This window comes from Hippocampus bargibanti, linkage group LG07 (genome assembly GCF_051943395.1).
Source record: "Hippocampus bargibanti isolate YZ-2025 linkage group LG07, ASM5194339v1, whole genome shotgun sequence".
In the NCBI taxonomy this organism is placed as follows: domain Eukaryota; kingdom Metazoa; phylum Chordata; class Actinopteri; order Syngnathiformes; family Syngnathidae; genus Hippocampus; species Hippocampus bargibanti.
The window spans coordinates 7,197,027-7,223,912 of record NC_142740.1 but is presented as its reverse complement, the minus strand read 5'-3'; the positions used below and the strand labels follow the sequence as shown (position 1 = coordinate 7,223,912).

The 26,886-nt window shown below is 41.7% G+C and overlaps 1 protein-coding gene across 5 annotated transcripts in view; it reads right to left on the bottom strand.

Moving 5' to 3' along the window:
• eps15l1a (epidermal growth factor receptor pathway substrate 15 like 1a) overlaps positions 1 to 25,153 on the bottom strand; it is a 54,175-nt gene extending 29,022 nt beyond the window's left edge. For 2 of the 5 annotated variants that reach the window (XM_089000548.1, XM_089000551.1), the window contains exons 1-13: positions 24,904 to 25,153; positions 21,461 to 21,502; positions 21,285 to 21,374; positions 15,284 to 15,331; positions 13,488 to 13,583; positions 11,746 to 11,802; positions 10,825 to 10,950; positions 7,454 to 7,513; positions 7,143 to 7,385; positions 6,922 to 7,079; positions 3,853 to 4,009; positions 1,605 to 1,667; positions 1,413 to 1,433 (exon numbers count right to left, since the gene is read on the bottom strand). In XM_089000548.1, the coding sequence (XP_088856674.1) occupies positions 1,413 to 1,433; positions 1,605 to 1,667; positions 3,853 to 4,009; positions 6,922 to 7,079; positions 7,143 to 7,385; positions 7,454 to 7,513; positions 10,825 to 10,950; positions 11,746 to 11,802; positions 13,488 to 13,583; positions 15,284 to 15,331; positions 21,285 to 21,374; positions 21,461 to 21,502; positions 24,904 to 24,930 (1,188 nt within the window). In that variant the 5' untranslated portion in view covers positions 24,931 to 25,153. The remainder of the gene's footprint in view (positions 1 to 1,412; positions 1,434 to 1,604; positions 1,668 to 3,852; positions 4,010 to 6,921; positions 7,080 to 7,142; positions 7,386 to 7,453; positions 7,514 to 10,824; positions 10,951 to 11,745; positions 11,803 to 13,487; positions 13,584 to 15,283; positions 15,332 to 21,284; positions 21,375 to 21,460; positions 21,503 to 24,903) is intronic. The other 3 variants (XM_089000549.1, XM_089000553.1, XM_089000550.1) reach the window with 2 other exon arrangements.
• Between the last annotated feature and the right edge of the window lie 1,733 nt (positions 25,154 to 26,886).

Below are 26,886 nucleotides of genomic sequence, written 5' to 3'. Positions count from 1 at the left end.
CAGAAGGCGTTTGGGGGTGGAGTTTGTGTGGACCGTGGTTCTGATTATTTCGCTTCGTTTGGGGGTATGGGTGAGAAAACGCACCAAGTCCATAATGTGCATTTCTAATAATAATAATAATAATAATACAGTAAAGTCTCATTATACCGATATCGTTTATATTGATAATACTGCTTATTACGACACTATTTTCATTTCCCGTGCACATTTCTAGTCTTTTTATGTATAATTAGTTCCGTTTCGTACGATACGTGGTTTTTACGATAATCCGGTTACTACAGTTTTTCATCTCCCGCCGGCCATTTTGCTATGTTTATATCGATATAAAAGATATTTAAGATGAATCGATATTTGCTTAGGGGTTTCTATACAGTACCACCATTATCGAAATCTGTATCGGTCGCGCCATTGGTCGACTTGGTCACGTGACTTGGTCACATGAGTTTGTTACGTGACCAGCTCCCGTGTAGCAGATGCCATTTTCATTTTCAGACGCCAGCCCATGTGTAGCAGACGAGATTGAAGTGTTTGTGTTAAAAGGTAAAAATGGGAAGCAGAAGAAGATTGATGACTTTTTTTAAATTGCATACATAATACAGTAAGATGTAAACGTTGCAGTTTCCCTGTTGTGTAATGTACATGCCCACTGTACTGTATGAGAATGGAATCATTTTTGCAACAATGTTTCTTGTTTTGTCTGCTCAAGCGTGATGATTTTGAAAATTACTGTACATTCCATACTGTGTTTTAAAGGACAAACGATGTCACTTTTTATTCAAATGCAAAACACCAATAAAAATGACTTCACGCCAAGACATCTTGCATTGCTTGTGAATCCAAACAATGGCTTCAGATTCGGATAATATGCTTTCTTGTTACACCTCCAGTTATGAATATGATTCAAATAGTTCTGAAGAGGAAAGCATACATGTTTGCAATCGATTAAAGAATTATATGTGCCATTTTGAGGCAACATTGGGGGAACATATCTCACCCAAAAAAAGAGGCACAAAATGGCGAGCTCATATGGCCAATTCCATTTTTTAATATGGCGCTTGGTTGCCCTCTTTTGGCGGCTTTTGTTAATGCAGTTCGGCGCAGGATGGATATATCGACAGTATGGTTACATCGACATTTTTTCTAACACCTGAAAATATCGATATAACGAGACTTTACTGTAATAATAATAATAATAATAATAATAATAATAATAATAATAATAATAATAATAATAATAATACTGATACTACTACTACTAATAATAATAATAACAATAACAATAATAATAATAATAATATTTTGTTTGTTCCTCTGGATCATGAATGATAATCGATCAAATGCTTCCCAGGTTTTGGGGGCGATTTGGAAGCATTGGTGAATGGAGGCCCCCGAAGGCCTGATAAATTACCTACCCACAGCTTGAACATTATGGCCTGGGGGGAGTAAAAGGGGGCGGGGGAGTAAATGTTAGTTGCAGATGAGTCAGCCTGGATATTGCATCATGGAGGAAAAAGTAAAATAACAGATCCACCAGCTGAAACATTGGCTCATGTCTCGATGCGCTAACAACACATGAAATAAGTCCAAAAAGAAATGGTGCTTACCCTCCTCATCTCTGACAGCACCGCCATCTCCGATCCCACTGGTGTCATGTACCCCGACATGCTCTGTTGGCACATCAAAATAACTCGTATTAGCAGCCCTGTTTTATTTACATAAATAAATACACAAGAAAACAAATACCCAAAAAATTAAATGGATAAATGAATGAAATAAACAAATAGATAAATGAACAGTTAAATAGCCAATTATCTAGATGATAGCTTGCTACTTATATAGCTAGCTTAACATAGCTAGCTCTCTAGGTGATAGCGAGCTCACAACCTCTCTCGGTGATAGCTGTCTCTCTCTGTGATAGGTAGCTCGCTAGGTGATAGGTAGCTCTCGAGGTGATAGCTAGCTTTTGTGATAGCTAGCTCTCTTTGTGATAGCTAGCTCTCTGTGTGATAGCTAGCTCTCTCTGTGTTAGCCAGCTCTCTAGATGATAGCCATCACTCTAGATAATAGCCATCTTTCTAGGTGATCGCTAGCTCTCTGGGTGATCGCTAGATCTCTGGGTGAGAGTTAGCTCTCTCTGTGATGCTAGCTTTCTAGAATCTAGATGATAGCTAGCTCGCTAGGTGATAGCTAGCTCACTAGATGATAGCTAGCTCGCTTGGTGATAGCTAGCTCTCTAGGTGATAGCTAGCTCTCGAGATGATAGCTAGCTCTCGAGATGAGTTAGCTCTCTAGGTGAGAGCGAGTGCTGTAGAGGATAGTTAGCTCTCGAGATGATAGCTATCCCTCTGTGTCACAGCTAGCTCTCTAGGAGATAACTAGCTCTCTAGGACAGGGGTGCTCATTACGTCGATCGCGATCTACTGGTCGATCGCGGAGGTAGTAGTGGTCGATCGCAGCGTGACAGTAAAAAAAACATTTGTCAGCCTATCAAACGTCCCGTCACTTGATTGACATACAGGGCAACCATTCAGAACTGAATTTTTACCTTTAGGTCGCTGTGCATGCGTAAACAACGGCGCTAAACGCAGCAAAATTTACAAGCTAGTCAGCGAATTACCTCAGATTTTAAGCCCTTGCTAAAACATATGGTGATCAAAATGAGTGAGAAAGCGGGACCAAGTAAGGGGGCAAAACATATTACTTTCATACAGAATGGGAAAATGTGGAGCGGCATTTTCAGACTGTTCATGGAAAATACGACATTGACTTCACGCCGAAAAGCCAGCTGAGAAAGAGAACGGTGGACGAACTAAAATCCCAGTTGTCCGGACAGCAGTCATTTTTCACTCAACATACTTCAAAAGCGAAAGCCGCCACCGAAGCATCGTTCCGGGTGAGTCACACCATCGTTAAAAACAATAAGTCCTTCCAAGACGGAGAGATGGTAAAAGAAGCATTCGTTGAAGCAGCTGACTCCTTGTTCAGAGACTTTAAAAGTAAGGCAGAGATATTATCTTCAATCAAAGCTCTGCAGCTGTCAAGACATACGGTTACACGGCGCTGTGAAGCCATGGCTGAGGATTTAACCCAGCAAATGTGGCAATACATCGGAGACTGTGAGTGTTCTCACTGCTGAAGTTCAGGGCTCATGGGCAGTTCTGTCACTTACTCACACCGGAAAAGTACCCCAACATGAGGAAATGTGCTACCTCCTTGACTGCATTATTCGGCTCCACTTATTTATATGTGTCAGCCTTTTCCTATATGAAGATCATTAAGTCCAAATACCGTTCCACCATGAATGATGAACATTTGGAAATGTGCTTGAGGCTGGCTGTCAGCAGCTACTGTCCGGACTATGCATCCCTGGCTGATTCAATTCAGTGCAAGTCATCAAAGTAAACTCAGGTAATTACAAAAAATGTTAATAGTTATTTATTATGTTATGTATATGTAGTTATTATGTGTGTTGTGCAATATTGGCTTATTCAGTTATGCAAGATACATCAACATACATTGTACATACAAAGAATCCTTAAAACATTTGAAAATAATTATGTTTTGCATTTTTGTCGTGGGTAGATCATTTTGACTTGGTAGTTTTTATAAGTAGCTTGTATGCTGAAAAAGTGTGAGCACCCCTGCTCTAGGAGATAGCTAGATCTCTAGATGATAGCTAGATCTCTAGATGATAGCTAGCTCGCTAGCTACATAGATAAATAAATTTCACTTTAAATTTCACTGGTGATGCCAAAATGAAACAGAAGTTCCCAAAACAAGATGATTCTCCTCTCTCAATGGAAAAATCTTTTCAGATGCCCCCCGTTGACATATGGTGTCGTCATGACTTACCGGGACGGGAGTTCCCCTCTCCGAAGGTGGGATCATATCGGCCGTAAGCACCTGAGGGGGGTCCAAACCCTTGCTCACTTTCTGCTGGATGAGATGCATGGCGAGGGCAAACTGCTCCCTGGTCAACTTGCCCATTTGTCTGGTGTCAGCCAGAGCCCTGCGGGGTCAGGAGAGGAAGGGAGAGGGACTGAAGACTCCAAACCACCAACACATAAATCAAAGTTTTAGGGTAATTCGGAGATGCCAACAAATGAACTGATTTGGGGCTAATTTGAACTGAAATAGAGAAAAGATCCAAGTAGATGGCAAGAAATAATCAGGTGATAGCTAGCTCTCTAGGGCACAGGTGTCAAAGTCAAGGCCCGAGGCCCAAATCCGGCCTGCCACATTATTTTTTTCGGCCCGCGAAAGCAAATCAAACTTGTGAAATTCCATGATACTTGCTAAGATCCTGACCAAAATGTCAGATTTTTGGATGTAAACCACAATAACAGTCATTATTCTTGACTTCAGATTTGAAAACTAGTTATTCATTAATTGGTTGTGCGCTCTATATGTAATATGTGGAGGGGCTTAAACATTCTAATGGCCTCCCCAAAGTCATAACGGCCCTCAAGAAGAAACCTTAACTATAATGTGGCCCGCGGCAAAAAAATGACTTTGACACCCCTAGAGTCTAGGGCAGGGGTGCTCACACTTTTTCAACACGGGAGCTACTTTTGAAATGACCAAGTCAAAATGATCTACCCATTATATTAAGAAATATATTGACGATTCTTGCAACTTATGTTGATGTATAACCGCATACGTAGCACAACATAATTCTGTTCATTTTTTTGACATTACCTGAGTTCACACCGATAACTGGCAGACGAGACAAACGCAATTGGAAAATGTCATCGTGGAAAAAAAGTCCCACTCCCTAGCTCCCTCACTCGTTTTTATAACCTATCTTACGTTTAAGAGGATAAAACCTAGCGAAAATTAGGATGCAACTAACGACTAGCTTGTTAACTTTGCGTTGTTTGAGCACGCACAGTGTACCTAATAATGAGATGTCATATGATTGGTTGTCCGGTGTGTCAATCAAGTGAAGGGATGGTTGATTGGCTAACGTCAATTTTTTTTTTTCCCCCAAAACAGCTCAACTTTATTTGTATAGCGTCAGTTCATGACAAATGTAACGCAATCTACCAATAATACCTTGGAGATCGATTGGTCGATCGCGATCGACGTATTGAGCACCCCTGGTCTAGGGGATAGCTAGCTGTCTCGATGATAGCTAGCTTGCTAGCTAGATAGCATGGCTTACTTTACTGTTTTAAGGTGTTTATAATGACCAGGTTTTCAATAGGCCATATCACACAAATAATAATAATAATAATAATAATAATAATAATCCTTCCTTTCGGCTTTTACCTTCAAGGGGTTGCCACAGGGAATCAGTGTCCTCCATCTTCAGAGGTTCGATAATAACAATAATAATGGTAATTACTATAATAATAATAATAATATCCACGCTGGATAGATGGCACGCTGGCTGGCTAGCTAACTAACAAGCTAGATAGATAAATCTCACTTTATCGCAGATGGCAGGCTAGTTAGTGAGCGAGATGGATGGTGGGTAGCTACCAAACTAACTACCTAGCTAGCTATGTAGCTAACTACATAGCTAATGACCTAGCTAGCTACCTAGCTAGCCCCCACAAAGCCTGCTGTAAAACCAATCCACCGGTTTTAATAATAATAATAATAATAATAATAATAATAATAATAGATGTAATTTCTAAGCGCCTTTCAAAACTCTCAAGGTCAGCTAGCCACCTAGACAATCTATATCGCTAAAAGCTAAATAGATGTAGCTATCTATTAGTTATATGTCTGTGTAAACTCTCAGTCGTACAGGAGTGGTCCATCGATGAGAAGGTTTCTTCAGCCGTCATCTGTACAAATTTGAAGGTTTCGGATGTTTCGCTTCTTGTCCAAGAAACTTCGTCTGACTGGTCGTATCGACCCTATTTATATATCCCTAATGTCCAGACATGGCGGCGCCGGACACAGCCAACTAAAACCTTCAAATTTGTACAGATGACGGCTGAAGAAACCTTCTCATCTATTAGTTATATCGCTATCTGTTGGCTATCTATTAGCTAACTACTAGCTGATTAGCTAGCTTTCTATCTATTGGCTATATTGCTATCTAGAAGGCTATAAATCTAGCTAGCTGTTGGCTATCCATTAGCTATCTACTAGCTGGCTCGCTATTTCTAATTAATATATGAGTTAATTAGTCAAATAATAATTTCATTGGTCCTATGAATAATTACATATTGATTAATATTAATCAATCCAACCAATTACACATTTTGTAATTAATATTTTGTGTAGTTATTTAATTAACTAACTGCTTAACTATTTAATTGTTTTTATCTTTATTTTGTAATTGATTATTTAATTAATTGCTTAATTAATAAATACATTAATTACGTACTTCGTTAATATGTTCATTCATTCATTTATGGTTTGGACTGGATGTACCTTGACTCATCTCGCAGTGGCGAAATTTTAATTTCACAGCAGCTAAGTTATGAAAGGAAGAGGAAAGGAGAAAAGCCTAAGTAGAAAAAGTAGAAAAACAAAATACAGGAGCTGCTGGAAAGGCAGCCACTCTTGCGGCGCCATCTTGAAGTAAAAAACTAAAAACTAAATAACAACATGACAACACAACACATCGCCCTGCGATTGGCTGGCAACCAATTCAGGGTGTCCCCTGCCTCGTGCCCGAAGACAGCTGGCATAGGCACCCCCCACGACCCTAATGAGGAATAAGCGGTACGGAAAATAGATGAATGGATGGATGGATGACAACACAAAGAGAGTGATTCATTCTTTAGCACTTGCTGTACCCTCTTTGTGGCATGAAGCAGTTCTAGATGTTCAAAGTGATGACATACAACCAACGTTTGCCTCCGCTGCAAAACAGCTCGTAACAAGACTTGTTCGCCAAGGAACGACCGCAGTCCAACGGAAGAGGACGCTAACAGGCGTTAGCTAGCCGCGGTCACCTACCATACATGGGCGAGGACGCCTTGAGAGAGTCCAGATTGCATAAAGATGTCCTTCACTTCCAGCCCACTGACAAAACCGTCCAGGTCGGTGTCAGTCTTTAGGAAGATGTCGTCGTAGCGACCGCGGTCCGACGTCGGTACCGCCCAGTTGACGGAATGCTAGAGAAACCACGCCGTCGTGAGACTTGAAGATACGATACGATGCGACGTTTGGTCATGTACCTGTCCGGACTTGAGGGTGTGTTTGGGGGACAGGCTGCCCGTACTGTTCAAGGAGTTCATGCTGCCGTGGGACGGCGTGGAGCGCAGGGAGTCTTTGGGAGGCGGCGGGCTAGCTGGCAGCGGGGGGGCCGCACCCACCACCGAGCACAAGCTTTTTTTCCTCTTGGAAGGAGGGATAAGGGCGGTGGGCAGGTGGGCTGGAACGGGTTCTTTCTCCAGCGCACGGTACACCAGGTGCATGGCCTGCCGCGGAACCACAAAGGTTGTTTGCAAAATGCGCTAAATTGAGGATAGCTGTGAAAATGGCTCACCACGGCAAACTCGTCTCGGTCCAGATGGCCGTCTTTATCGATGTCACTCAGGTCCCAAACCTTGTCAAAAAGGACAACGAGGAGGGTGAGGACACTTGGCGGACGCTTATATTGCATTTTATTTATTAGACAGTAAAGTCTCGTTATATCAATATCGGTTATATCGATAGTACTGCTTATTACGATACTATTTTCATTTCATAATTAGTTCCGCTTAGTACGATACCGGGTAATTACGATAATCCAGTAACTACGATGCCCTTTTCATCTCCCGGCAGCCAATTAGGTCTGCTTATATCGATACAAAAGCAGCTTAAAGCTGAATCGATATTTGCTTAAGGATTTCAATACAGTACCACGATTAGCGAAATCTGTATCTGTAACACCGTTGTTCACGTGACCAGCTTTCGTGTCGCAGAGCTCACATCTTTCATTACTGCTGCAATAGCATCTGAAACATACTGTAGTCTTCTTATAGACAGTTGTTCAACACCAATTTCAACCATGGGGAAACATAAGAATTGTGATATCGGAACGAAGTACAAGGCAATAGTGGCTGTGGAGGACAATCCAACAATATGCAAATCCTCCATTGCGAAAGAGTTCGACGTGCCGCAGTATACTTTATCAACGTAAGTAATGTAAACGTTGCAGTTTTTGTTTTCCATACATGTGTTTAATTGTGTTGTATTCAGATATCTTTTTATCGCTTGCAATAATCATTGTTTTTCATGTGTACATGCTGGCGCTCGTGGTTTCTCTCGTGTGTATAGAACAACGTGAGGATTTTGCATTTGGTTGAATTTTAGAAAGGAAATAGTCATTAAAAAAGTGTAAAGACATTTTTAAGGCATAAGTTTATTTTTCACGTCACTACAGTACAAAAGCATAGCAGAATATCGATATAACGAGACTTTATTGTCGTATCTATGCTTGTCTGTGACTGTAAATGGTCCTGAGAGCTTTGAAAGGTGCTTAAAATAAAACGTATTATTATTGTTATCATCATCATCGGTGTCTGAAATAACGATTGCCCGGACGCCCGGGGCGTTCAACTTTTACGTTGGGCGTACAACTTACAGAACGTCTCCGCCCATGTGGCCGACAACTTTTTCAAGGGGGGGGGGGGGACAACGATTTTTTTTTCGTTCAAATCAAACGTTTGCTTTATTCTGATTATCAATCCTTAGTAATTTGAAACAATGTTTTTTTTTTTAGATTAATCGTCTTGTCTTTCAAAGTTGTGAAAAATGGGGCAGGCAACTTTATAGCTGGGCAGTCAACTTTTCAGAGATTTCCCTGGTGTCCGCTAACTTTTGGTCATGAGTTTCAGACAGTTATTATTATTACTACTATTACTATTATTACTATTAGTTGTATTAAGTTCATCGTGTCTACTTGATATCTAATTTAAAACAGATTCTTTTCTAACAGACAGTGTATTTTATGTGTTCAATTACAGTGGAACCTCGGTTTTCGAACGACTCACAGTTCGAACAAATCGGAGTCCGAACAAAATATTAGAGAAATTCTTGCCTCGCAGTTCGAACAGCAATCGGATTTCGAACGCCGGTACGACGCGTGAGTGCGTACGCGAGGGTGGGATGCTGAGCGGTGTATCGCTCTCTTCGTGAGCAACTGTTGTCGCTTGCGTACGTGCTGCGTTTTGCTCTCGCGTTTAATATAGGTGTACGAAGAGTTTTAGCCCCTAATCATGCCTATAAAGAAAGTAAGTGCTGGTACAAGTGAGAAAAGAAAAGTATTGCGTACAACTATTGCATTTAAGACAGAAATAATTGCACAATATGAAGGAGGTGTGCGAGTGTCTGATCTAGCTAGGGCAGGGGTGCTACTTTTGAAATGACCAAGTCAAAATGATCTACTCATTATATTTATTGAGAAATATAGTGAAGATTATTGCAATTTATGTTGATGTATATCCGCATATGTTGCACAACACAATATAATTATGTCAATTGTTTGCCATTACCTGAGTTCACTCTGATAACTGGCAGACGAGACAACCGCACTTGAAAATGTCATTGTGAAAAAATTCATTCATTCCGTATGAAAGTGATACGTTTTTTCTTCTTACTTGGTCCGGCTCTTCCACTTTTTTATACTCTATCTTACGTTTAAAGGGAAAAACTGAGCGAAAAATTTGGATGTAACTAACGACATTGTTGTTCACTTTGCAACGAAGGGGCGTTGTTTCAGCGCGCAGTGAGTCTCTCAATGAGATGTCATTTGATTGGTTCTCCGGTGTAACAATCAAATAAAAGGATAGCTGATTGGCTGACATCGAGTTTTTTTCAAAAGAACTCCACTTGATTTGTTAAGCGTCAGTTCCTGATGATATCACATCACCTTGTCTTGCGATCTACCAATAGTACCATGGAGATCGATTGGTCGATCACGATCGACGTATTGAGCACCCCTGGTAGGGAATACAGCATGGCGAAATCTACGATCAGTACGATATTAAAGAATAAGGAGGCTGTAAAATCTAGTGATGTGGCTATGGGAGAGAGAGCAAGTGTCATTGGATAGATATTTTAAGTGAAAAGGACATCCTGTAGCCGAGTCAACCGTAACAAAGAGATTTGAACGTGTGAGCACCCCTCAGACAGAAGAGCTCCCCGAAGTTTTTATGGAAGGGGACTCACCTTCAAAACAATAAATTTCCTTCCTCCGTCCACCTGCGCCTTCTGCTGACCACCACAAAGGTAAAAAATCCTATTCATAATTCTTTTCTTTACGAACATACAATTAGCCTGGGTTACATTTATGTTTATGTTATTTGTGTCTTTGCCATTTTGCTTAACATTTTCTGAGATATACATTGCTTTTTATGTGTTGGTCAGCATTTTAATGTGCAATTTCATGCATAAAATAATGTATAAAATACTGTACTAAAAAGGTAAACATTCAGGGTGTTGGAACGGATTAAAACGATTGACATTAGTTGTAATGGGAAAAATGGTTTCGTGTTCGAACAAATCGCTTTTCGAACAGGGTTCTAGAACGGATTATGGTCGAGAGCCGAGGTATCACTGTACCTGACATGTTTCGGCGTTTACTTCCGCCTTCATCAGAGTATCACGGATTTTGTTGTGACGCGCCTTTTTCAGCTGGTGTTACTATGTAACACAGTATACGCCGAAACATGTCAGGTAATTGAACACCTAAAATACGAAAGTAAAAAGTAAGAAAATAATCTATTTTAAATTAAATTCCTATTACTATTATTGATATTATTGCTATCATTATTACACTTACTACTATTACTATCATTATTATTATTATCACTATTATTATTATTATTATTATATTTTGAAAAGGGTCACAGGAAGATGACGAAAAGAGCAAACCTTGCCGAGGACGTCCAGAGGCAGCTTGGAATTGATGAGGACGGGTCGGACCTTCTCTCCGGACAGAAGGCCGTTGAGCGGCGACAGGCTTTCGAAAATGCCGTCAAATTTGTTCTTTTCCTCCGCCTGAAATAAATATTTGTCTTTTGTTTTGTTATTTTTTTTAAATGTTGAAATTCAAGAAGTACTACTACAGTCAAACCTGCTCAAAAACCGATTTGGTTAGAAACCGAAACATTTCCCATTATAATCAATGGAATCAATGTCTGATTTTTTTTAATCAAGATTAACTCATTAACTGCCAAACGATGTGCAAAAATGTGTCCACTCTAGTGCCAGGGTTTTTGTCATTTTCACTCAAATTACAGGACCCACAGAATATTGAGTTTTAGGGCGACATAAACATTCAATGCAGCATAAGAAACCTTAGACTCTCTTAATTCATCAGAAAAAAAGTTAATTCCGAAGTTATATGGATCTGGAGTAAGCTGATCTTGAAATGGGGGAAGCTGTACAAAATACAATACATACATATTGATTTATATAGTGCGCTGAAGCTGTAACAAAGCGCGAAAAAAGGCAAATGCTGCCCCCTAGTCGAAGGGAAAAACATTACCAGAGGTCTGACCATCGCTTTATCGGCATCACCCACAAGAAAAACCAAAACCCGAATAAATTCGGGAATGGGAGTGAATGAGTTAAACAATACAAACACGCCTGCTCACAATGGGACGTGACATATAAGGAAGCGGAAGAAAATGAAATGTTGCATTCAGGTGCGCTCAGTTAGTTCAAGTACTGATTTTTGGTTGTAAACCGAGACGTGAAAAAACTAACATTTTTGGTTTAAAAGTGAATTGGTCGAGAACCGAGACGTTTGAAAAAAGACATTTGACTGTATTTGGTTGCGTATTTTCTTACCCTGACAGCCCAGTGGGCTTCGGTGGAGGTGCCCAGAGAAGGACTGCTGTTGTCCTTCTGCAAAAACAATTTCAGATAATATTTGGACCAAAGTGAACAAATATTAAAAATATATACAGTAAAGTCTCGTTATATCGATATTCAAGGGAGTCCGAAAAAATATCGATATAACCGGGACTATCGATATATCCGACCCTGTTTGCATGTAATTTTCTCCGTGCGTGCATAGAAATAGTATCGATATAACCGGGACTATCGATATATCCGATATCGATATAACGAGACTTTACTGTATATATATATGATATCTAGCTAGCTGGCTATCTATTAGCTATTAAGCTAGCCATCTTGATAGCTAGCTATATAGCTGGCTATCTATCAGCTGGCTAGCTAGCGAGCTTTACATCTATTTGAGTTATACCGGGTTGAGTGAAGGCTGGCGCGTGTGGCTGCCGCTGCTCACCCACAGAAAAACTTATCCTGTGACTGTAGAGTGACCTTGAGTGTTTTGAAAGGCACTTATAGATTAAATGTGTTATTATTATTATATATATACGGTGACCCATATTTGTGTGTTATTTATTAAACATTTAAGTCATATTTTTAATTGGCGTAATAAGTATATATTGTAAAATATTGCCATGTTAGTAATATTTTTCCAATACATTTTTCAGATTACTAAATGTAATTTGTTTTACATAATGACAATATATTATTTTAGGCATTTTTATTTCTTGACTACATTTTTCAGATGAGTACAATTTTTTAAATTAATTTTACATCATGACATGGTATTATTTGAAGGACAATATCAAGGACACTTTCAAGTCAAAGGATATTTTTTCTGCAGGTGAGCAGCAGCAGCCATATGCGCCAGCGTTTACTCAACCCGGAAGTAACATAAAGTAAAATAAATAAATATGACAACACAAAAAGAGATTTTTCATATTACAATTTTTTCCCCGGCATTTTTATTTCCCGAGTACATTTTTCCAATAACAATTTTTTTAAATTAATTTTACATCATGACATGGTATTATTTTTGCCATTTTTATTTCCCAACGACATTTTTTCAGATTACATTTTTTCTTTATTAATTTTATATCACGACATGGTATTATTTTCGGCCTTTTTATTTCCAGACTACATTTTCCAGATGAACCTTTTTAGAAATTAATTTTACATCATGACATGGTATTATCTTCGGCATTTTTAATTCCTGACGAGATTTTTCAGATGACAATTTTTTTTGATTAATTTTATATCATGACACGGTATTATTTTTGGCATTTTCTTTTCCGGACTACATTTTTCAGATTACATTTTTTTTAATTAATTTTACATAATGACAATATATTATTTTTTACATCATGACATTGTATTGTTTTCGGCATTTTTATTTCCCGACTACATTTTTCAGATTACAATTTTTTGAACTAATTTTACACAATGTCATGGTCTTATTTTGGGGATTTTTTTAATGAAAATGAAATGTCATCAATATATTGTGAATTCAATTTTATATTCTCATCATTACACAACGGATGATTTTTGTTTTATTTATCACAATGTGAAATATTGTGATATATAATATATAATATTTTTAAAAAATCATTCTCCATTTTGAATTGAATCTGCGTGCAGTTGTTATAAGATAAATGTATGATTATGACTGACAGATGTTTTTTTTTTTTGCTTCCCCCCTCCAAAAAAAAAAATAAAAAGGAGAAGGGACAACTCACAAATTTGGGCGGCGGCATGCTGAGGTTGAGGCTGGACACACTGACGTCATGGCCGCTCTGTGCGCACGCCACCAAACGCAGCGCCACGTAAAAACCCTTTTGGCAGTCGAGAAGGTGGAGAAGACGTTAACTGTGATGAAATCATGGCTTTACATTCCACTTAAAGGACAATCAACACCATTTTTGTTTCCTAACTGACATCAGATAAACGTTTTATAACATCTAAAATACCCAAAACACGCAGTATGATATTTTTAGTCAAATGCAAAACACCAATAAAAATGACTTAAAGTGTCTAAAAACTATTCCAATTTGAAACCGGAAGTGGCCAGTTTCAGAAGGTCCCGCCCCCTTGTTTTTGTGGTGTCATGCCAAGACGTCTTGCCTTGCTCAAGAACAGGGGTCGGGAACCTATGGCTCTTTTGATGATTGCATATGGCTCGCCGATAAAACTAAATACATATCGTCGTTTTTTTTCAGCCGTTCATTTCCCGTTGGGGTTGCAGTTGGCGGAAAGCGCAATTTTGATTGGATGACACTGACCTAGAATGGCCGAAAGCGCCATTTTGATTGGATGATAGTGGCAGTCAGGTAAAACAGGTAAAATCCCTTTAAATGAGCCCAACTTGTGCACTTCAGCCTGAATGCACCGGAGCATTAGAGGAGAGAAAATGTGATTCTAATTTGCAATGAAACAATACCATCGATGAAACAGTCGAATGTCAGTGACATTTTAACAATCCCCATGTTAACATAGTAGATTGCAGATAGCAAGTGTGGAAGCTTATGAGCCGTGTGCAGGCTAGCGAGCAGTAACTTCGCCTCTGGACCGGTAAATTGAATTTCATTCCGATCGTTTTCCTGGATTTTTACCAAACACGAGGAACGGAAAACCATTCATGTTAATGGTGAGTACTATCACAAAGTTATTTTAAATAATACATTCTGATATTTTGTTGAAAAGTGGCCGCACGCGTGTGTGTGTGTGTGTGTGTGTGTGTGTGTGTGTGTGTGTGTGTGCGTGCGTGTGTGTGTGTGTGTGTGTGTGTGTGTGTGTGTGTGTGTGTGTGTACGCGCGCACGCGAGCGTTTGTATGTGCGCGTGCGTCTCTCACTGAAAAACATTTCTAAATATTTTACTTTTATGGCTCTCTTAGTCAAAAAGGTTCCCGACCCCTGCTCTAGAATCAAAACAATGGCTTCAGATGGGAGAAGACGCTTTCTTGTTACTCATCCAGTTATGAATATGATTCGAATAGTTCTAAAGAGGAAAGCATACATGTTTGCAATCGATTAAATCATTTATTCAGTGTCATTTTGAGGTATCTGGGGCGGGGGGGGCAATGTAGCACCGAAAAGAGGCAGAAGATGGCGCCAAAGCGCCGTTGGAAATGGGCTGTATTGTCTGGTGGGAATTTGTGTCAGTGAATATCAAATAGTTTTCTTGGTGCAACACACAACGATTCACCATCGCATTATTTATGTTTTCCTTGTAATTTTGCCATGAACACGGATCAACTCGAAGTTTTCAGACCAAACATAGTACCGCAAAATGCATTGTGTGTCGCTTTCTCGGTCAGGGGGCGTTCCAAATGTTACGTCACGTAGGGAATCGTTATCAACTCGAAAAAAAAGACTTCCTGAATATTCAGCGCGAGTCTTAAAAGGTAAAATATCGCTATATGCGGTGGAATCTTTGTAAAATACGCTCAGTAGAAGTCATTTGAAGTGATTTTACAAATTACGGACACAACTTGTTCGAAGGCGTCGGTTGTCCTTTAAGGAGTTCTTTCCTACCTGCTTGTCCAGGTAGCCTTTACCCTCCGGATCAGCCAGATCCCAAATCTGGAAGAAAAAAAATAAAACAATTGCAGTTGCCATCTTCTCTTTTTATAACGCAGTGATATCTTGGTTTACGAACCCCTTGGCTTACGAAATTTTCGGTTTACGAACGTTAAATTTAGGACAAATTTACCTTGGCATACGAACTATTTTTCGGGATACACACGGAGCGCCACAATGAGTGATGTGTCGTTGGCGAACGAGCCCGTTCTAACAAGAAAATGGCAGCCGACTGTTTTTGTCCTCTATTCCCCGCCCCTAATCAATGGTTAAAGTCACGTGATTGGTCAAGAACGCAGCAGTGAGGGGGAGGGGGGTAAACATTATAGAGACAGGCAGACGACAGAGAGAGAGAGTGATAAAATGGATAGAAAACAGTGAAATTTGGACTCGTTTTAACTTTGATAAAAGCAGAATGTAGACTGCATGGTTGAAATATCCCATCAATCTGGCTCCACAAATAACCCGCACAAGACAAGGGATTATTCCTCAAGATGGTGAAAGAAGAAGGCTACGTTCCCCATCAAGTGTTCAATGCTGATTAAACCGGTCACTCCATTCCATCAAGCCATCAACGACCATCACAAAGGTAAATAAAGCGACTTTATTATACAGTACAGTTAATTTCTTTCATTATAATACCATAGCACATTTATTATACTTAAAATAAGGTAGATTTTGTGTAGTTTTAAGGCTTAGAAAATTAGAAAGTAGACAATCAGAGCACTTCCGGGTCGAATGTACGCTGGCGCGCTTTTGGCTGCCGCTGTTCGCCCGCAAACATTTTGGCTTCTTTTTGTTTTTTTTCGATTCCTGTACCACTGGAAATACTCGACAGTCACCAGAGGAACTTATGGTCGAACTCCAATCCGCTTTGGCTGTCGGATCGTCTCGTGATTCCGGTCGTTTATCCGGACCGCGAACGAGAACACGGACGATCTCCACCCACCTGTACCCGCTGTTGAGGGCTAACCTGGGCGCTGCCTGTCTCTGGACGTTGCTGGGTGCTATCATGTCGCTCCTCCAACGACCCGTTGGACGGCTGCAATATTCGGCGTCAGAGCTGCTTGAACTCCGCTCCCGGTGGACGAGCGTGCCACAGGCGATTTTCCGATTCCCGGAAATCGCTCGCCGCCCTTCCCGGAGGTATATCCACCGCGGATCACGTCGAGACTTTCACCTCGACGACTCCAAGGATATCACCTCCCTGTGGTCATCTTTCCGCCGACCACGCAGAGGTTACAGCCGCTCCGTGCAACACCGTGTGTTGGCCGGCCTGGCTAGGTCGGCCAATACCCCTCAAAATGACACCACCAGCGTCACTTTCGGCCTCCTGAACATCCGCTCGCTTACGGGTAAGGGTTGTCTTATCCAAGACATCCTTAGTGACCGTAAGCTGGACTTCTTCTGTTTGAATGAGACCTGGCAAACGGCGGGGACTTTTCCGAGTTGAACGACACGACGCCACCTGGGTTTGTTTACCTCTCAAAACCCCGCCTCTCGGCCGCGGAGGCGGTCTCGCGATATTTTACCGCGAGATCTGGAAAGTCACTCAAGTACCAGTCCCGGAAACTCTCTCATTTGAATGCCTTGCGTGTCAAATTTCTGGTCCATCTCCCACAGTTATAGCCACTGTATATCGTCCCCTAAACCACATCGTGACTTTTTAAAAGACTTCTCAGCCGTCCTCACACACCTCTCCACTCTGTCACCAAATATTATTATCCTTGGGGACTTCAACATACACATTGACAATTCCACCCATCCCCTCACCAAAGACTTTATTTCCTCATTGGAGAGTTTTGGCTTACACCAATTCTCCTATTTCCCCACGCATATAAAAGGGCATACCCTGGACTTAATATGCTGCTGTGGTTTTACCCCCGCCAACTGCACAGCAAACGAACTTCCTGTAACGGACCATTTCCTCGTCTCATTTAACGTTCCCATCACACTCTCTCTCCTCAAGCCACCGCGCATCATCACTTATCGGAACATCCAACACATTGACACTGTCACCCTCACTGCAATGGCTGCCAACCTCAAACCGGACTACAACTCCCCCCCTGATGAACTTGTTTCCCAATACAACATGGACCTTGCACACATGCTCAACACCCTTGCTCCTGTTAAATCCCGGTCAGTCCAATTCACTCGATCCGCCCCTTGGTTCACCGCCCAACTCCGCTCCACCAAGGCGAAAACTCGGCAGCTGGAAAGACTTTACAGAAAAACCGGCCTCACCACCCACCAGGACATGTACACAGCTCACCTCACCCACTACAAGGACTCTATCACACGCGCAAAATCGGAATACTATTCTGGACTGATTGATGCTAACAGTGGGAATTCACGGACTCTGTTTTCCCTATACAACAAAATCATTCAACCCCCTATCTCTCTCCCCCCACACTTTCACTCCTCAGACACCTGCAATGCACTACTTCTGTTTTTCACTGAAAAGATCAACAAGATCCACCAGCACCTCGGCTCCTCTGTATCCCCCCCCTCCCCCAACCTTCCTACTCCCTATCAACTGCTGTCGTCTTTTGAACTCCCTCATCCCTCCTTACTTTCTGACCTCATCACCAAGTCCAAGAATTCCACCTGTCAACTTGACCCCCCAATTTCGCATCTTCCATTTATCGCTAAAATTCTCGAAAAAACCGTCGCCTGTCAACTCCACTCTCACCTCACTCACAATAACCTCTACGAACAATTCCAGTCTGGTTTCCGTCCCCGCCACAGCACTGAATCAGCCCTCATAAAAATCACGAACGACCTTCTCATAGCAGCAGATACCGGCTCCCTCTCTATTCTCATCCTTCTTGATCTATCTGCGGCCTTTGACACCATTTCTCACCCCATCCTGCTCAACCGACTCTCCACTCTAGGCGTGACACACACCCCACTCAGTTGGTTTCACTCCTACCTCACTGGTCGCTCACAGTTTATCCAAATTACCTCATTCACTTCACGGTCCTCCCCTGTGTCTTCTGGTGTGCCCCAAGGTTCTGTCCTGGGGCCCCTTCTCTTTATTATATACCTTCTTCCCCTTGGTGATATCTTCCGCAAATTTGGAATTCATTTTCACTGCTTCGCGGATGACACCCAGCTCTACCTCTCCAGTAAACCCGACGCCTCTCTTCCACCTGCATCCCTTACACTTTGCCTCTCAGAAATCAAATCCTGGTTTTCTCATAACTTTCTCAAACTAAACAGCGAAAAAACTGAACTTCTCCTTGTCGGTACAAAATCCACCCTTCACAAAGCAAACAGTTTCTCTCTCACCATTGACAATTCTACCGTGTCCCCCGCCCTTCAGGTTAAGAGCCTGGGTGTCATCCTTGATAGCACACTATCTTTTCACTCCCACATAAATAACATAACCCGGTCTGCATATTTTCACCTCCGCAATATCAATCGTCTCCGTCCCTCTCTCACCCCTCACACCACTGCTATCCTCGTCCACAGTCTCGTCACCTCCCGTATCGATTATTGTAATTCACTTCTTTTCGGGGTCAATCAAAAATGTCTCCATAAACTCCAACTAGTCCAAAATTCCTCAGCCCGGATCATCACAAAAACCCCCTCATTTCACCACATCACTCCTGTCCTCCAACAGCTCCACTGGCTCCCTGTTAAACTCCGTATTGAATTCAAGAAACTTCTGTTTACATTTAAAGCCATCCATAACCTTGCCCCCCCTATCTGTCTGACCTAATTCAAATCTCCGTTCCTACTCGGGCCCTCAGATCCTCTTCCTCCCTCCACCTCTACACGCCCTCTGCCCGTCTCACAACGATGGGGTGCAGAGCTTTCAGCCGCTCCGCTCCTAAACTCTGGAACTCACTTCCACCCAACATCCGCAACATTGACTCCCTTCCTACTTTCAAATCTCACCTGAAAACCCACCTCTTTAAACTTGCTTACATGGTCTAATTTATTATGCTGTTTTATTATTTATTGCTTTATGCATGATTTTACTGTTTTGTGTGTTGTCTTTGTTGTAAAGTGTCCTTGAGTGTTCAGAAAGGTGCTTGTAAATTAAATGTATTATTATTGTTATTATTATTATTAATTATGTTTTATGGGGACCTGGGAACGGATTATTCTCATTTTAATGGTTTCCTATGGGTAATTAATTTTTGGGATACACACTGTCTGGGAACCAATTAAGTTCGTAAACCAAGGTATCACTGTATTCTCAAAATTCAGCATCAGGTACACCAATTGTACACATTTGCTATCTTGCGGCCTGCTAAGTACAGTGAGACCTCAACTTACAAACACCTTAACTTACAAACTTTTCGTCTTACAAACGTCAAATTTATGAAAATTAAACCTTGTAATAAGCACTATTTTCACAATACACACACGGCTGGCGGAGTGATCTTCGGTGGAAGCACACGACCGAACAGCACCAGAGGTCACCAGAGAAGTTACCAACAGTCCTTATGGAAGGTTATTCTCCTTTCATAAGCCATCAACGACCATTAAAAAGGTAAATACAACTTTATTTTACAGCGCAGTTTATTTCAGCGCAGTTTATTTCTTTAATTACAGTCCTCATGTAATGCGCCTCTCTTTCCAAACAGCAATTCCCTTTGACCTCCAACGGCATTCCATGAAGCCATAAATGACCATCACAAATGTAAATAAAGTGACTTTATGATACAATTCCGTGTATTTCTTTCATTAAAATACAATAGCACATTTATTATAGATAGAATAAGGTATGTTGTGTGTAGTTTTAAGGCTTATTTAGTTGAAAAGTATATTTTATGGAAACCCGGGAACGGATTATTCCCATTTTAATTGTTTCCTATGGGAAAAATGTTTTTGAGATACACACTTTCCGCCTTACACACTCTGTCTGGGAACCAATTAAGTTCGTAAGTTGAGGTCTCACTGTAATTTAAATAGTGCGTATGTACACAAACAGACAACATTTCCTGTTGTAATGTTTCCAATGGGAAAACTTTAATGGACGCTTACGGTCATTTCCTGCCAGCCAACACTGAGTGTTTATTTATGATTATTTTTTATTTACGTCTGTCATTTGAGAATGTCACACATAAGTTATTGATACCTCAGTGAAAGCGAGGCCAAAAATAATTAAATAAATATATGAAGAACACACACTTGACAGAAACAGTAAAAGAGCTGGCCGCAATGAGAGTGAAACCAGCGGCGGTCATCTTACGTTGCCAATCGATAAGTGCTACTAGATCACGGGTGTTCAAGTCATGGCCCAGGGGCCAAATCTGTCCCGCCATATTATTTTAATCGGGTCGCGAAAGCAAATTAGACTTTTTACATTCCATGATGCTTACTAAAGTCCGAACCAAAATTTTTAATTGCCTTATATGAACAACAAGAGCATTATTTTTGACTCCAGATTTGAAAAGTAGTCATTCATTCATTTGTTGTGCGTTCTCTATGTAATATGTGGAGGGGATGAAACATTCTACTGCACAGGTGTCAAAGTCAAGGCCTGCGGGCCAAATCCGGCCCGCCACATCATTTTTTTCGGCCCGCGAAAGCAAATCAAACTTGTTAAATTCCATGATGATTGCTAAAATCTGAGCCAAAATTTCATATTTTTGGATGTCAACCACAATAAAAGTCATTATTCTTGACTTCAGATTTGAAAACGAGTTATTCATTAATTTGCTGTGTGCTCCATATGTAATATTTGAAGGGATTTAAACATTCTAATGGGTTCCCCAAATTCATAACGGCCATCCAGAGGAAACCATAACTACAACGTGCCTCGTGGCAAAAAATGGCTTTGACACCCTTGTTCTACTGGCTTCCCCAAATTCACAACGGTCCCCGAGAGAAAACCACTACAATGTGACCCCCCCCCACCCACACACACACACACACACACACAGTAAAAAATGAGTTTGACACCTTTGACCTCGATGGAATTTAACAACACCACTACTACCTTCCCCAGCGTGACATCTGGAAGTCCAGACTTTTTCAAGAACAGGGCAGCTTCTGTTGGTCCCACTTTTCCCGTGTTTCCCGGATCCACCTGGGAGGAGTACACATTTCCACACATGCGGTCGGAATTAGCTCACTTGGAAGACATGCTAAGATAGCGGCCAGTTGCTATTTTACCTGTCTGTAAAGGTTCTCAAAGACGGGGCTCCCGCTCGTCAACTGTGACAGACAGGACATATTGATTATTTTCATTGCAGGCTTGGCTTCATTTGATTAACTCGCATTTGTGTAGGGCGTTCGTCATCGGAGTATGCTGTTAAATATAATAAAGGCAAGTAGATGCTGAAATCATTATTACATAGTTTAACAACATACACCACTTTTGTGTTTCCTAACTCACATCAGAAAAACGTTTTATAGCATCTAAAATACCCAAAACACGCAGGATGCTATTTTTAGTCAAGTGCAAAACACCAATAAAAATGACTTAAAGGACAACCAACGTCCCTTTTTTGTTTTTTAACTGACACCAGAAAAACGTTTTATAGCATCTAAAATACCCAAAACACGCAGTATGATATTTTTAGTCAAATGTAAAACACCAATAAAAATGACTTAAAGTGTCAAAAATCTGCAAAAAAATTGAGCTCTAATTGGGCATTTTCAGAAAGTCCCGCCCCCAGTTCGTGATGTCACGCCAAGACGTCTTGCATTGCTTGTGAATCAAAACAATGGCTTCAGATTCGGAGAATATGCTTTCTTGTTACACATCCAGTTATGAATATGATTCAAATCGTTCTGAAGAGGAAAGCATGCATGTTTGCAATCGATTAAATAATTTATTTGTCCCATTTTGAGGCAACATTGGGGGAAAATCTCTCACCCAAAAAAAAAGAGGCACAAAATGGCGACCTCCTGTGGCCACCTCCGTTTCCACAGGCTGAGAAATTCCTTATATGGCGCTTGGACACCCTCTTCTGGCCTTCAGGCGGCTTCTGGGTGCAAGACGAGGTCCCCAGACCAAAGAAGTCCAGCAAAATACATTGACGTGATGGAAGGACTGCGACAATGCGTCTTTTTTTACGGTCAGGCACGGTCCTTTAGTGACGTCACGTACGGACTCGTCACCAACTCAAAAACAAGACTTTCTGAATATTCAGCGCGAATCTTAAAACGTAAAGAATAGCTATTTGCGGTGGAATCTTATTAAAATACGCTCAGTAGAAGTCATTTGAAGCCATTTTACAAATTATGGACACAACTTGTCCGGGACGTTGGTTGTCCTTTAAAGTGTCCAAAAACTACTTGAAATTGGACCCGGAAGTGGCCAGTTTCAGAAGGTCCCGCCTCCATGTTCGTGATGTCACGCCAAGACGTCCTGCCTTGCTCGAGAATCAAAACAATGGCTTCAGATTCAGAGAAGATGCTTTCTTGTTACTCATCCAATTATGAATATGACTCATATAGTTTTGAAGAGGAAAGCATAAATGTTTGCAATCGATTAAAGAAGTTATTCCGTGTCATTTTGACGCATCTGGACAGAAATGTAGCACCCATAAAATGCAGAAGATGGAACCAAAGCTCCATTGGAAATGGGCTGATTTGTCTGCTGAGAATTTGTGTCAGCGAATGACAAATAGTAGTCTTGGTGCAACACACAACGATTCACCATCACGTTATTTTTGTGTTTTCCTACTAATTTCTCAGCTCAAAAACAAGACTTCCGGAATATTCAGCGCGAGTCTTAAAACGTAAAATAGAGCTATATGCGGTGGAATCTTTGTAAAATACTCAGTAGAAGTCATTTGAAGTGATTTTACAAATTATAGACACAACTTGTCCGGAGGCGTTGGTTGTCCTGAAAGTGTTCAGCCCATCCAAGTGTCTCTTATACCAAACTGGAGTAAAACCAGTGCCTGAAACTCATGACAAAAAGTTACCGGACACCAGGGCAGACAAGTCTGAAAATTTGCCTGCCCTTTTTTTTCACAACTTGAAACACAATAAGACAACTAATCGCAAAAAAAAAAACATTGTTGCAACGCATTAAGGATTTTTTTAATATTAAGAATGTACTTACCACAAATGCTCCCTTGCTTAATTTATCGTAAATGATTGATGAATCAATGAATGATGATGCTGATGATTTTGCTCCAATTGTCGTTTGTCCATACACTGTTCGTCATGTTGCACAATGCAATGTTAGTGTGTTGTCGTCTGCGACAAGCCACGTGAACTCCTCTTTCCATGATGCTTTTAATAATGATACATTGATTTCTACGTGCCTTTCAAAGCACTCAAGGACACTTCACAGTCACGGGATGACGCACGTTTACGTTTTATAGCGTCATAAATTTTGTGAGCTTCTTTTGAATCTTCTGGGCTGAGGTTCTGTGCATCTACTTTGGAAAATGATATACAAATGCACGACCTTATAACGCTCGGGAAAGTCCGGAAGCGCGAAGCAGGCTTCTGATTGGCTGCCGTGCCGAGTATGCATATTCCCAAACGAACCGAAATTTTAAAATTTCCAAACCGAACTAAGATTTCGAAATCTGAATAATTTATTCAGATTTCGAAATCTTCGTCCAAACTTTTACTTTATTGAATAAAGCAAACGTTTGATTTGAAATAAAACTTTCTTTTTTTTCTTGAAGTTGACGCGCACCCGGCAAGCCCTTTTGTAAATTGTACGCTGGACGTAAAAGTTGCACGCCATGGGCGTCCAGGCAGTGGTTAGGTTATTTCACTGAGTAAAACACCAGTTTTTACAATCTCCACAATAAAAAAAGTGGTCGCCAAGAAGGATGTTAAGCTTGGTGTTTATTTTTCATGTGGTTGTTTTACCTCCCACATCCAGGGCACCGGCCAGATTTCTTGGCTAGTCACCATTGCCACAGACGGATGTGCATTATCTGTATTTATTTTCCCAATCAAAGCGTGGGTGTTGAACACCCACATTTCCCAAATTGGTGGGTGTTTCAGCTTTTACCAGGAAAAAATGTGGGTGTGGTAAACGACATGACACGAAATTCCAAAAGTAGTTCAACATTACGTGAATGACATCACTATTGAATCGCTGCTAGCTTCGCGCTAACGAAACCAACAAAATGGGAAAAAAACGTGAAACGTCTGAGAAGGATCGTGCGTTTCTGTCTTTTCTTTCGGCCGCAAAAGTGGCGCTGTCGTCGGCCTGCTTTACTTCCACATCAATTTGTCACCGTTTGCAGATTAGCCCGCTTTGCTCCGACGGTGCTAACCAGCTAACGGCGGAAGGCCAGCACGAAGGAGTCCGCCCGGAAGACGCAGCTCGTCGGGGCTAGGCATTGACATTCCATCCGCGCAGAGTACCGCCGGTATTCCGTTCAAATGGCAGGGGTCGATGGCGCCGAGCCGGCTGCGGCCGTCGGCGGTAGCTAACAAACCCGCTACGTAACGGGACCCGTCGCCGCTGTCGGCGCACCGGGCCTGGCCCGACCGGCAGAGCGAGCAGATTTATCTCGAAATGGGCGACGTTGCGAGAAGCGGCGATGACACCGGAATGGTGGTGGAGCGCAAAGCGAACGTGTTTGTTCGCTTTGGCTTGAAATGGTATCGTGGGCAAGGCTTGCATCCTTTACCTGGCTGAGAGATGTGAGCGCTGCCATCTTCCCTGTTGCTCCGGGAACGCACCGTCCCCACGCAGCCGGGAAACCGCGCCCTCTGGCGGACAGCGTTTGCGTCTCTACTGCCCAGGAGCCCGAGAGTCAGTGGCATTTGCGCGCCATTCTTCTTCTACGATTCCATTGCACAGACTCTATGGCGCAATGCTGCCCCCTCTGGAGCGTTTTATCACTGCATGTTTATTGTCTGACTCGCGGATTCACATATACAACGGTAACATAAATGTCTTGTAAACAAAAATAAAAAAAGTATTACAGGGACAGTGCGTATATTTTTGTAAAACTAATGCCTCCTCAAAAAATTGTGTTAAAAAATGAATCACGAACAATCAAATTTATCTCAAATTCTTTTCCTTTCGGCTTTTCCCCTCAGGGGCCGCCACAGCGAATCAATGTCCTCCATCTATCCCGGTTTTGTGCATCCTCTTCTCTCACACCAGCTACCTTCATGTCCTCTTTGACCACATCCATAAACCTCATCTTCGGTCTTCCTCTCGGTCTCCTGCCTGGCAGTTCATCCTTCTCGCTATATCGCCACTCTCTCCCCTCTGGACATGTCCAAACCATCTCAGTCTGGCCTCTCTGACTTTCTCTGCAAAGCCTCTAATATGAGTTGTCCCTCTAATGTACTCCTTCCTGATCCTATCCAACCTGGTCACTCCCAAAGAAAACCTCAACATCTTCAGCTCTGCTTCCTGTCTTTTCTTCAGTGGCACTGTCTCCAGTCCAAACATCATGGCTGGTCTGATCACAGTTTTATACACTTTTCCTTTCATCCTAGCTGAAACCCTTCTATGACACATCACACCTGACATTTTTCTCCAGCCGCTCTAGCCTGCCTGGACACGCTTCTCCACCTCTTTTCCACACTCTCCATTGCTCTGGACAGTTGACCCCAAGTACTTAAAATCCTCCACCTTTATCTCTTCCTCCTGTAGCATCACTCTTGCACTGGGATCCCTCTCATTCACACACATATATTCCGTCTTGCTGCGACTGATCTTCATTCCTCTCCTTTCCCGGGCATATCTCCACATCTCTAGTTTCTCCGCCACCTGTTCCCAGTTCGCGCTACAGATCACAATGTCATCTGCAAACATCATGGTCCAAGGAGATTCTTGTCTAACATCGTCTGTCAGCCTGTCCATCACCATAACAAACAAGAAGGGGCTCAGAGCTGACCCCTGGTGGAGTCCCACCTCCACCCTGAATTCCTCAGTCATACAGACATCACACCTCACAACTGTCTTACAGTCATGATACATGTCTTGCACCGCTCTGACATACTTTTCCGTCACTCCAGACTTCCTCATGCAATGCCACAGCTCTTCTCTGGGCACCCTGTCATACGCTTTCTGCAGATCTACAAAGACACAATGCAATTCCTTCTGACCTTCTCTGTGCTTCTCTATCAGCATTCTTAAAGCAAACACTGCATCTGTCGTACTCTTTTTTGGCATGAAGCAATACTGCTGCTCACAAATGTTCACTTCTGCTCTTAGTCTAGCTTCAACAACTATTTCCCAGAGTTTCATTGTATGGCTCATCAACTTTATTCCTCTGTAGTTAGTACAACTCTGCACATCTCCCTTGTTCTTAAAAATGGGCACGAGTACACTTTGTCTCCATTCTTCAGGCATCTGTTCACCATCTAAGATCTTGTTGAATAACCCAGTCAGGAACACCACCGCCACCTCTCCAAGACACTTCCATACCTCGATTGGTAAATCATCAGGCCCGAGTGCCTTTCCCCCCTTCATCTTCTTCAGCGACCTCCTCACTTCATCCTTGCTAATGCTTGCTACGGCTTGGTCCACAACAGTCACGTCTTCTACTCTTTGTTCCTTCTCATTTTCCTCATTCATCAATTCTTCAAAGTACACTTTCCATCTTGCCAACACACTAGTGGCACCTGTTAATACATTGCCATGTCTATCCTTA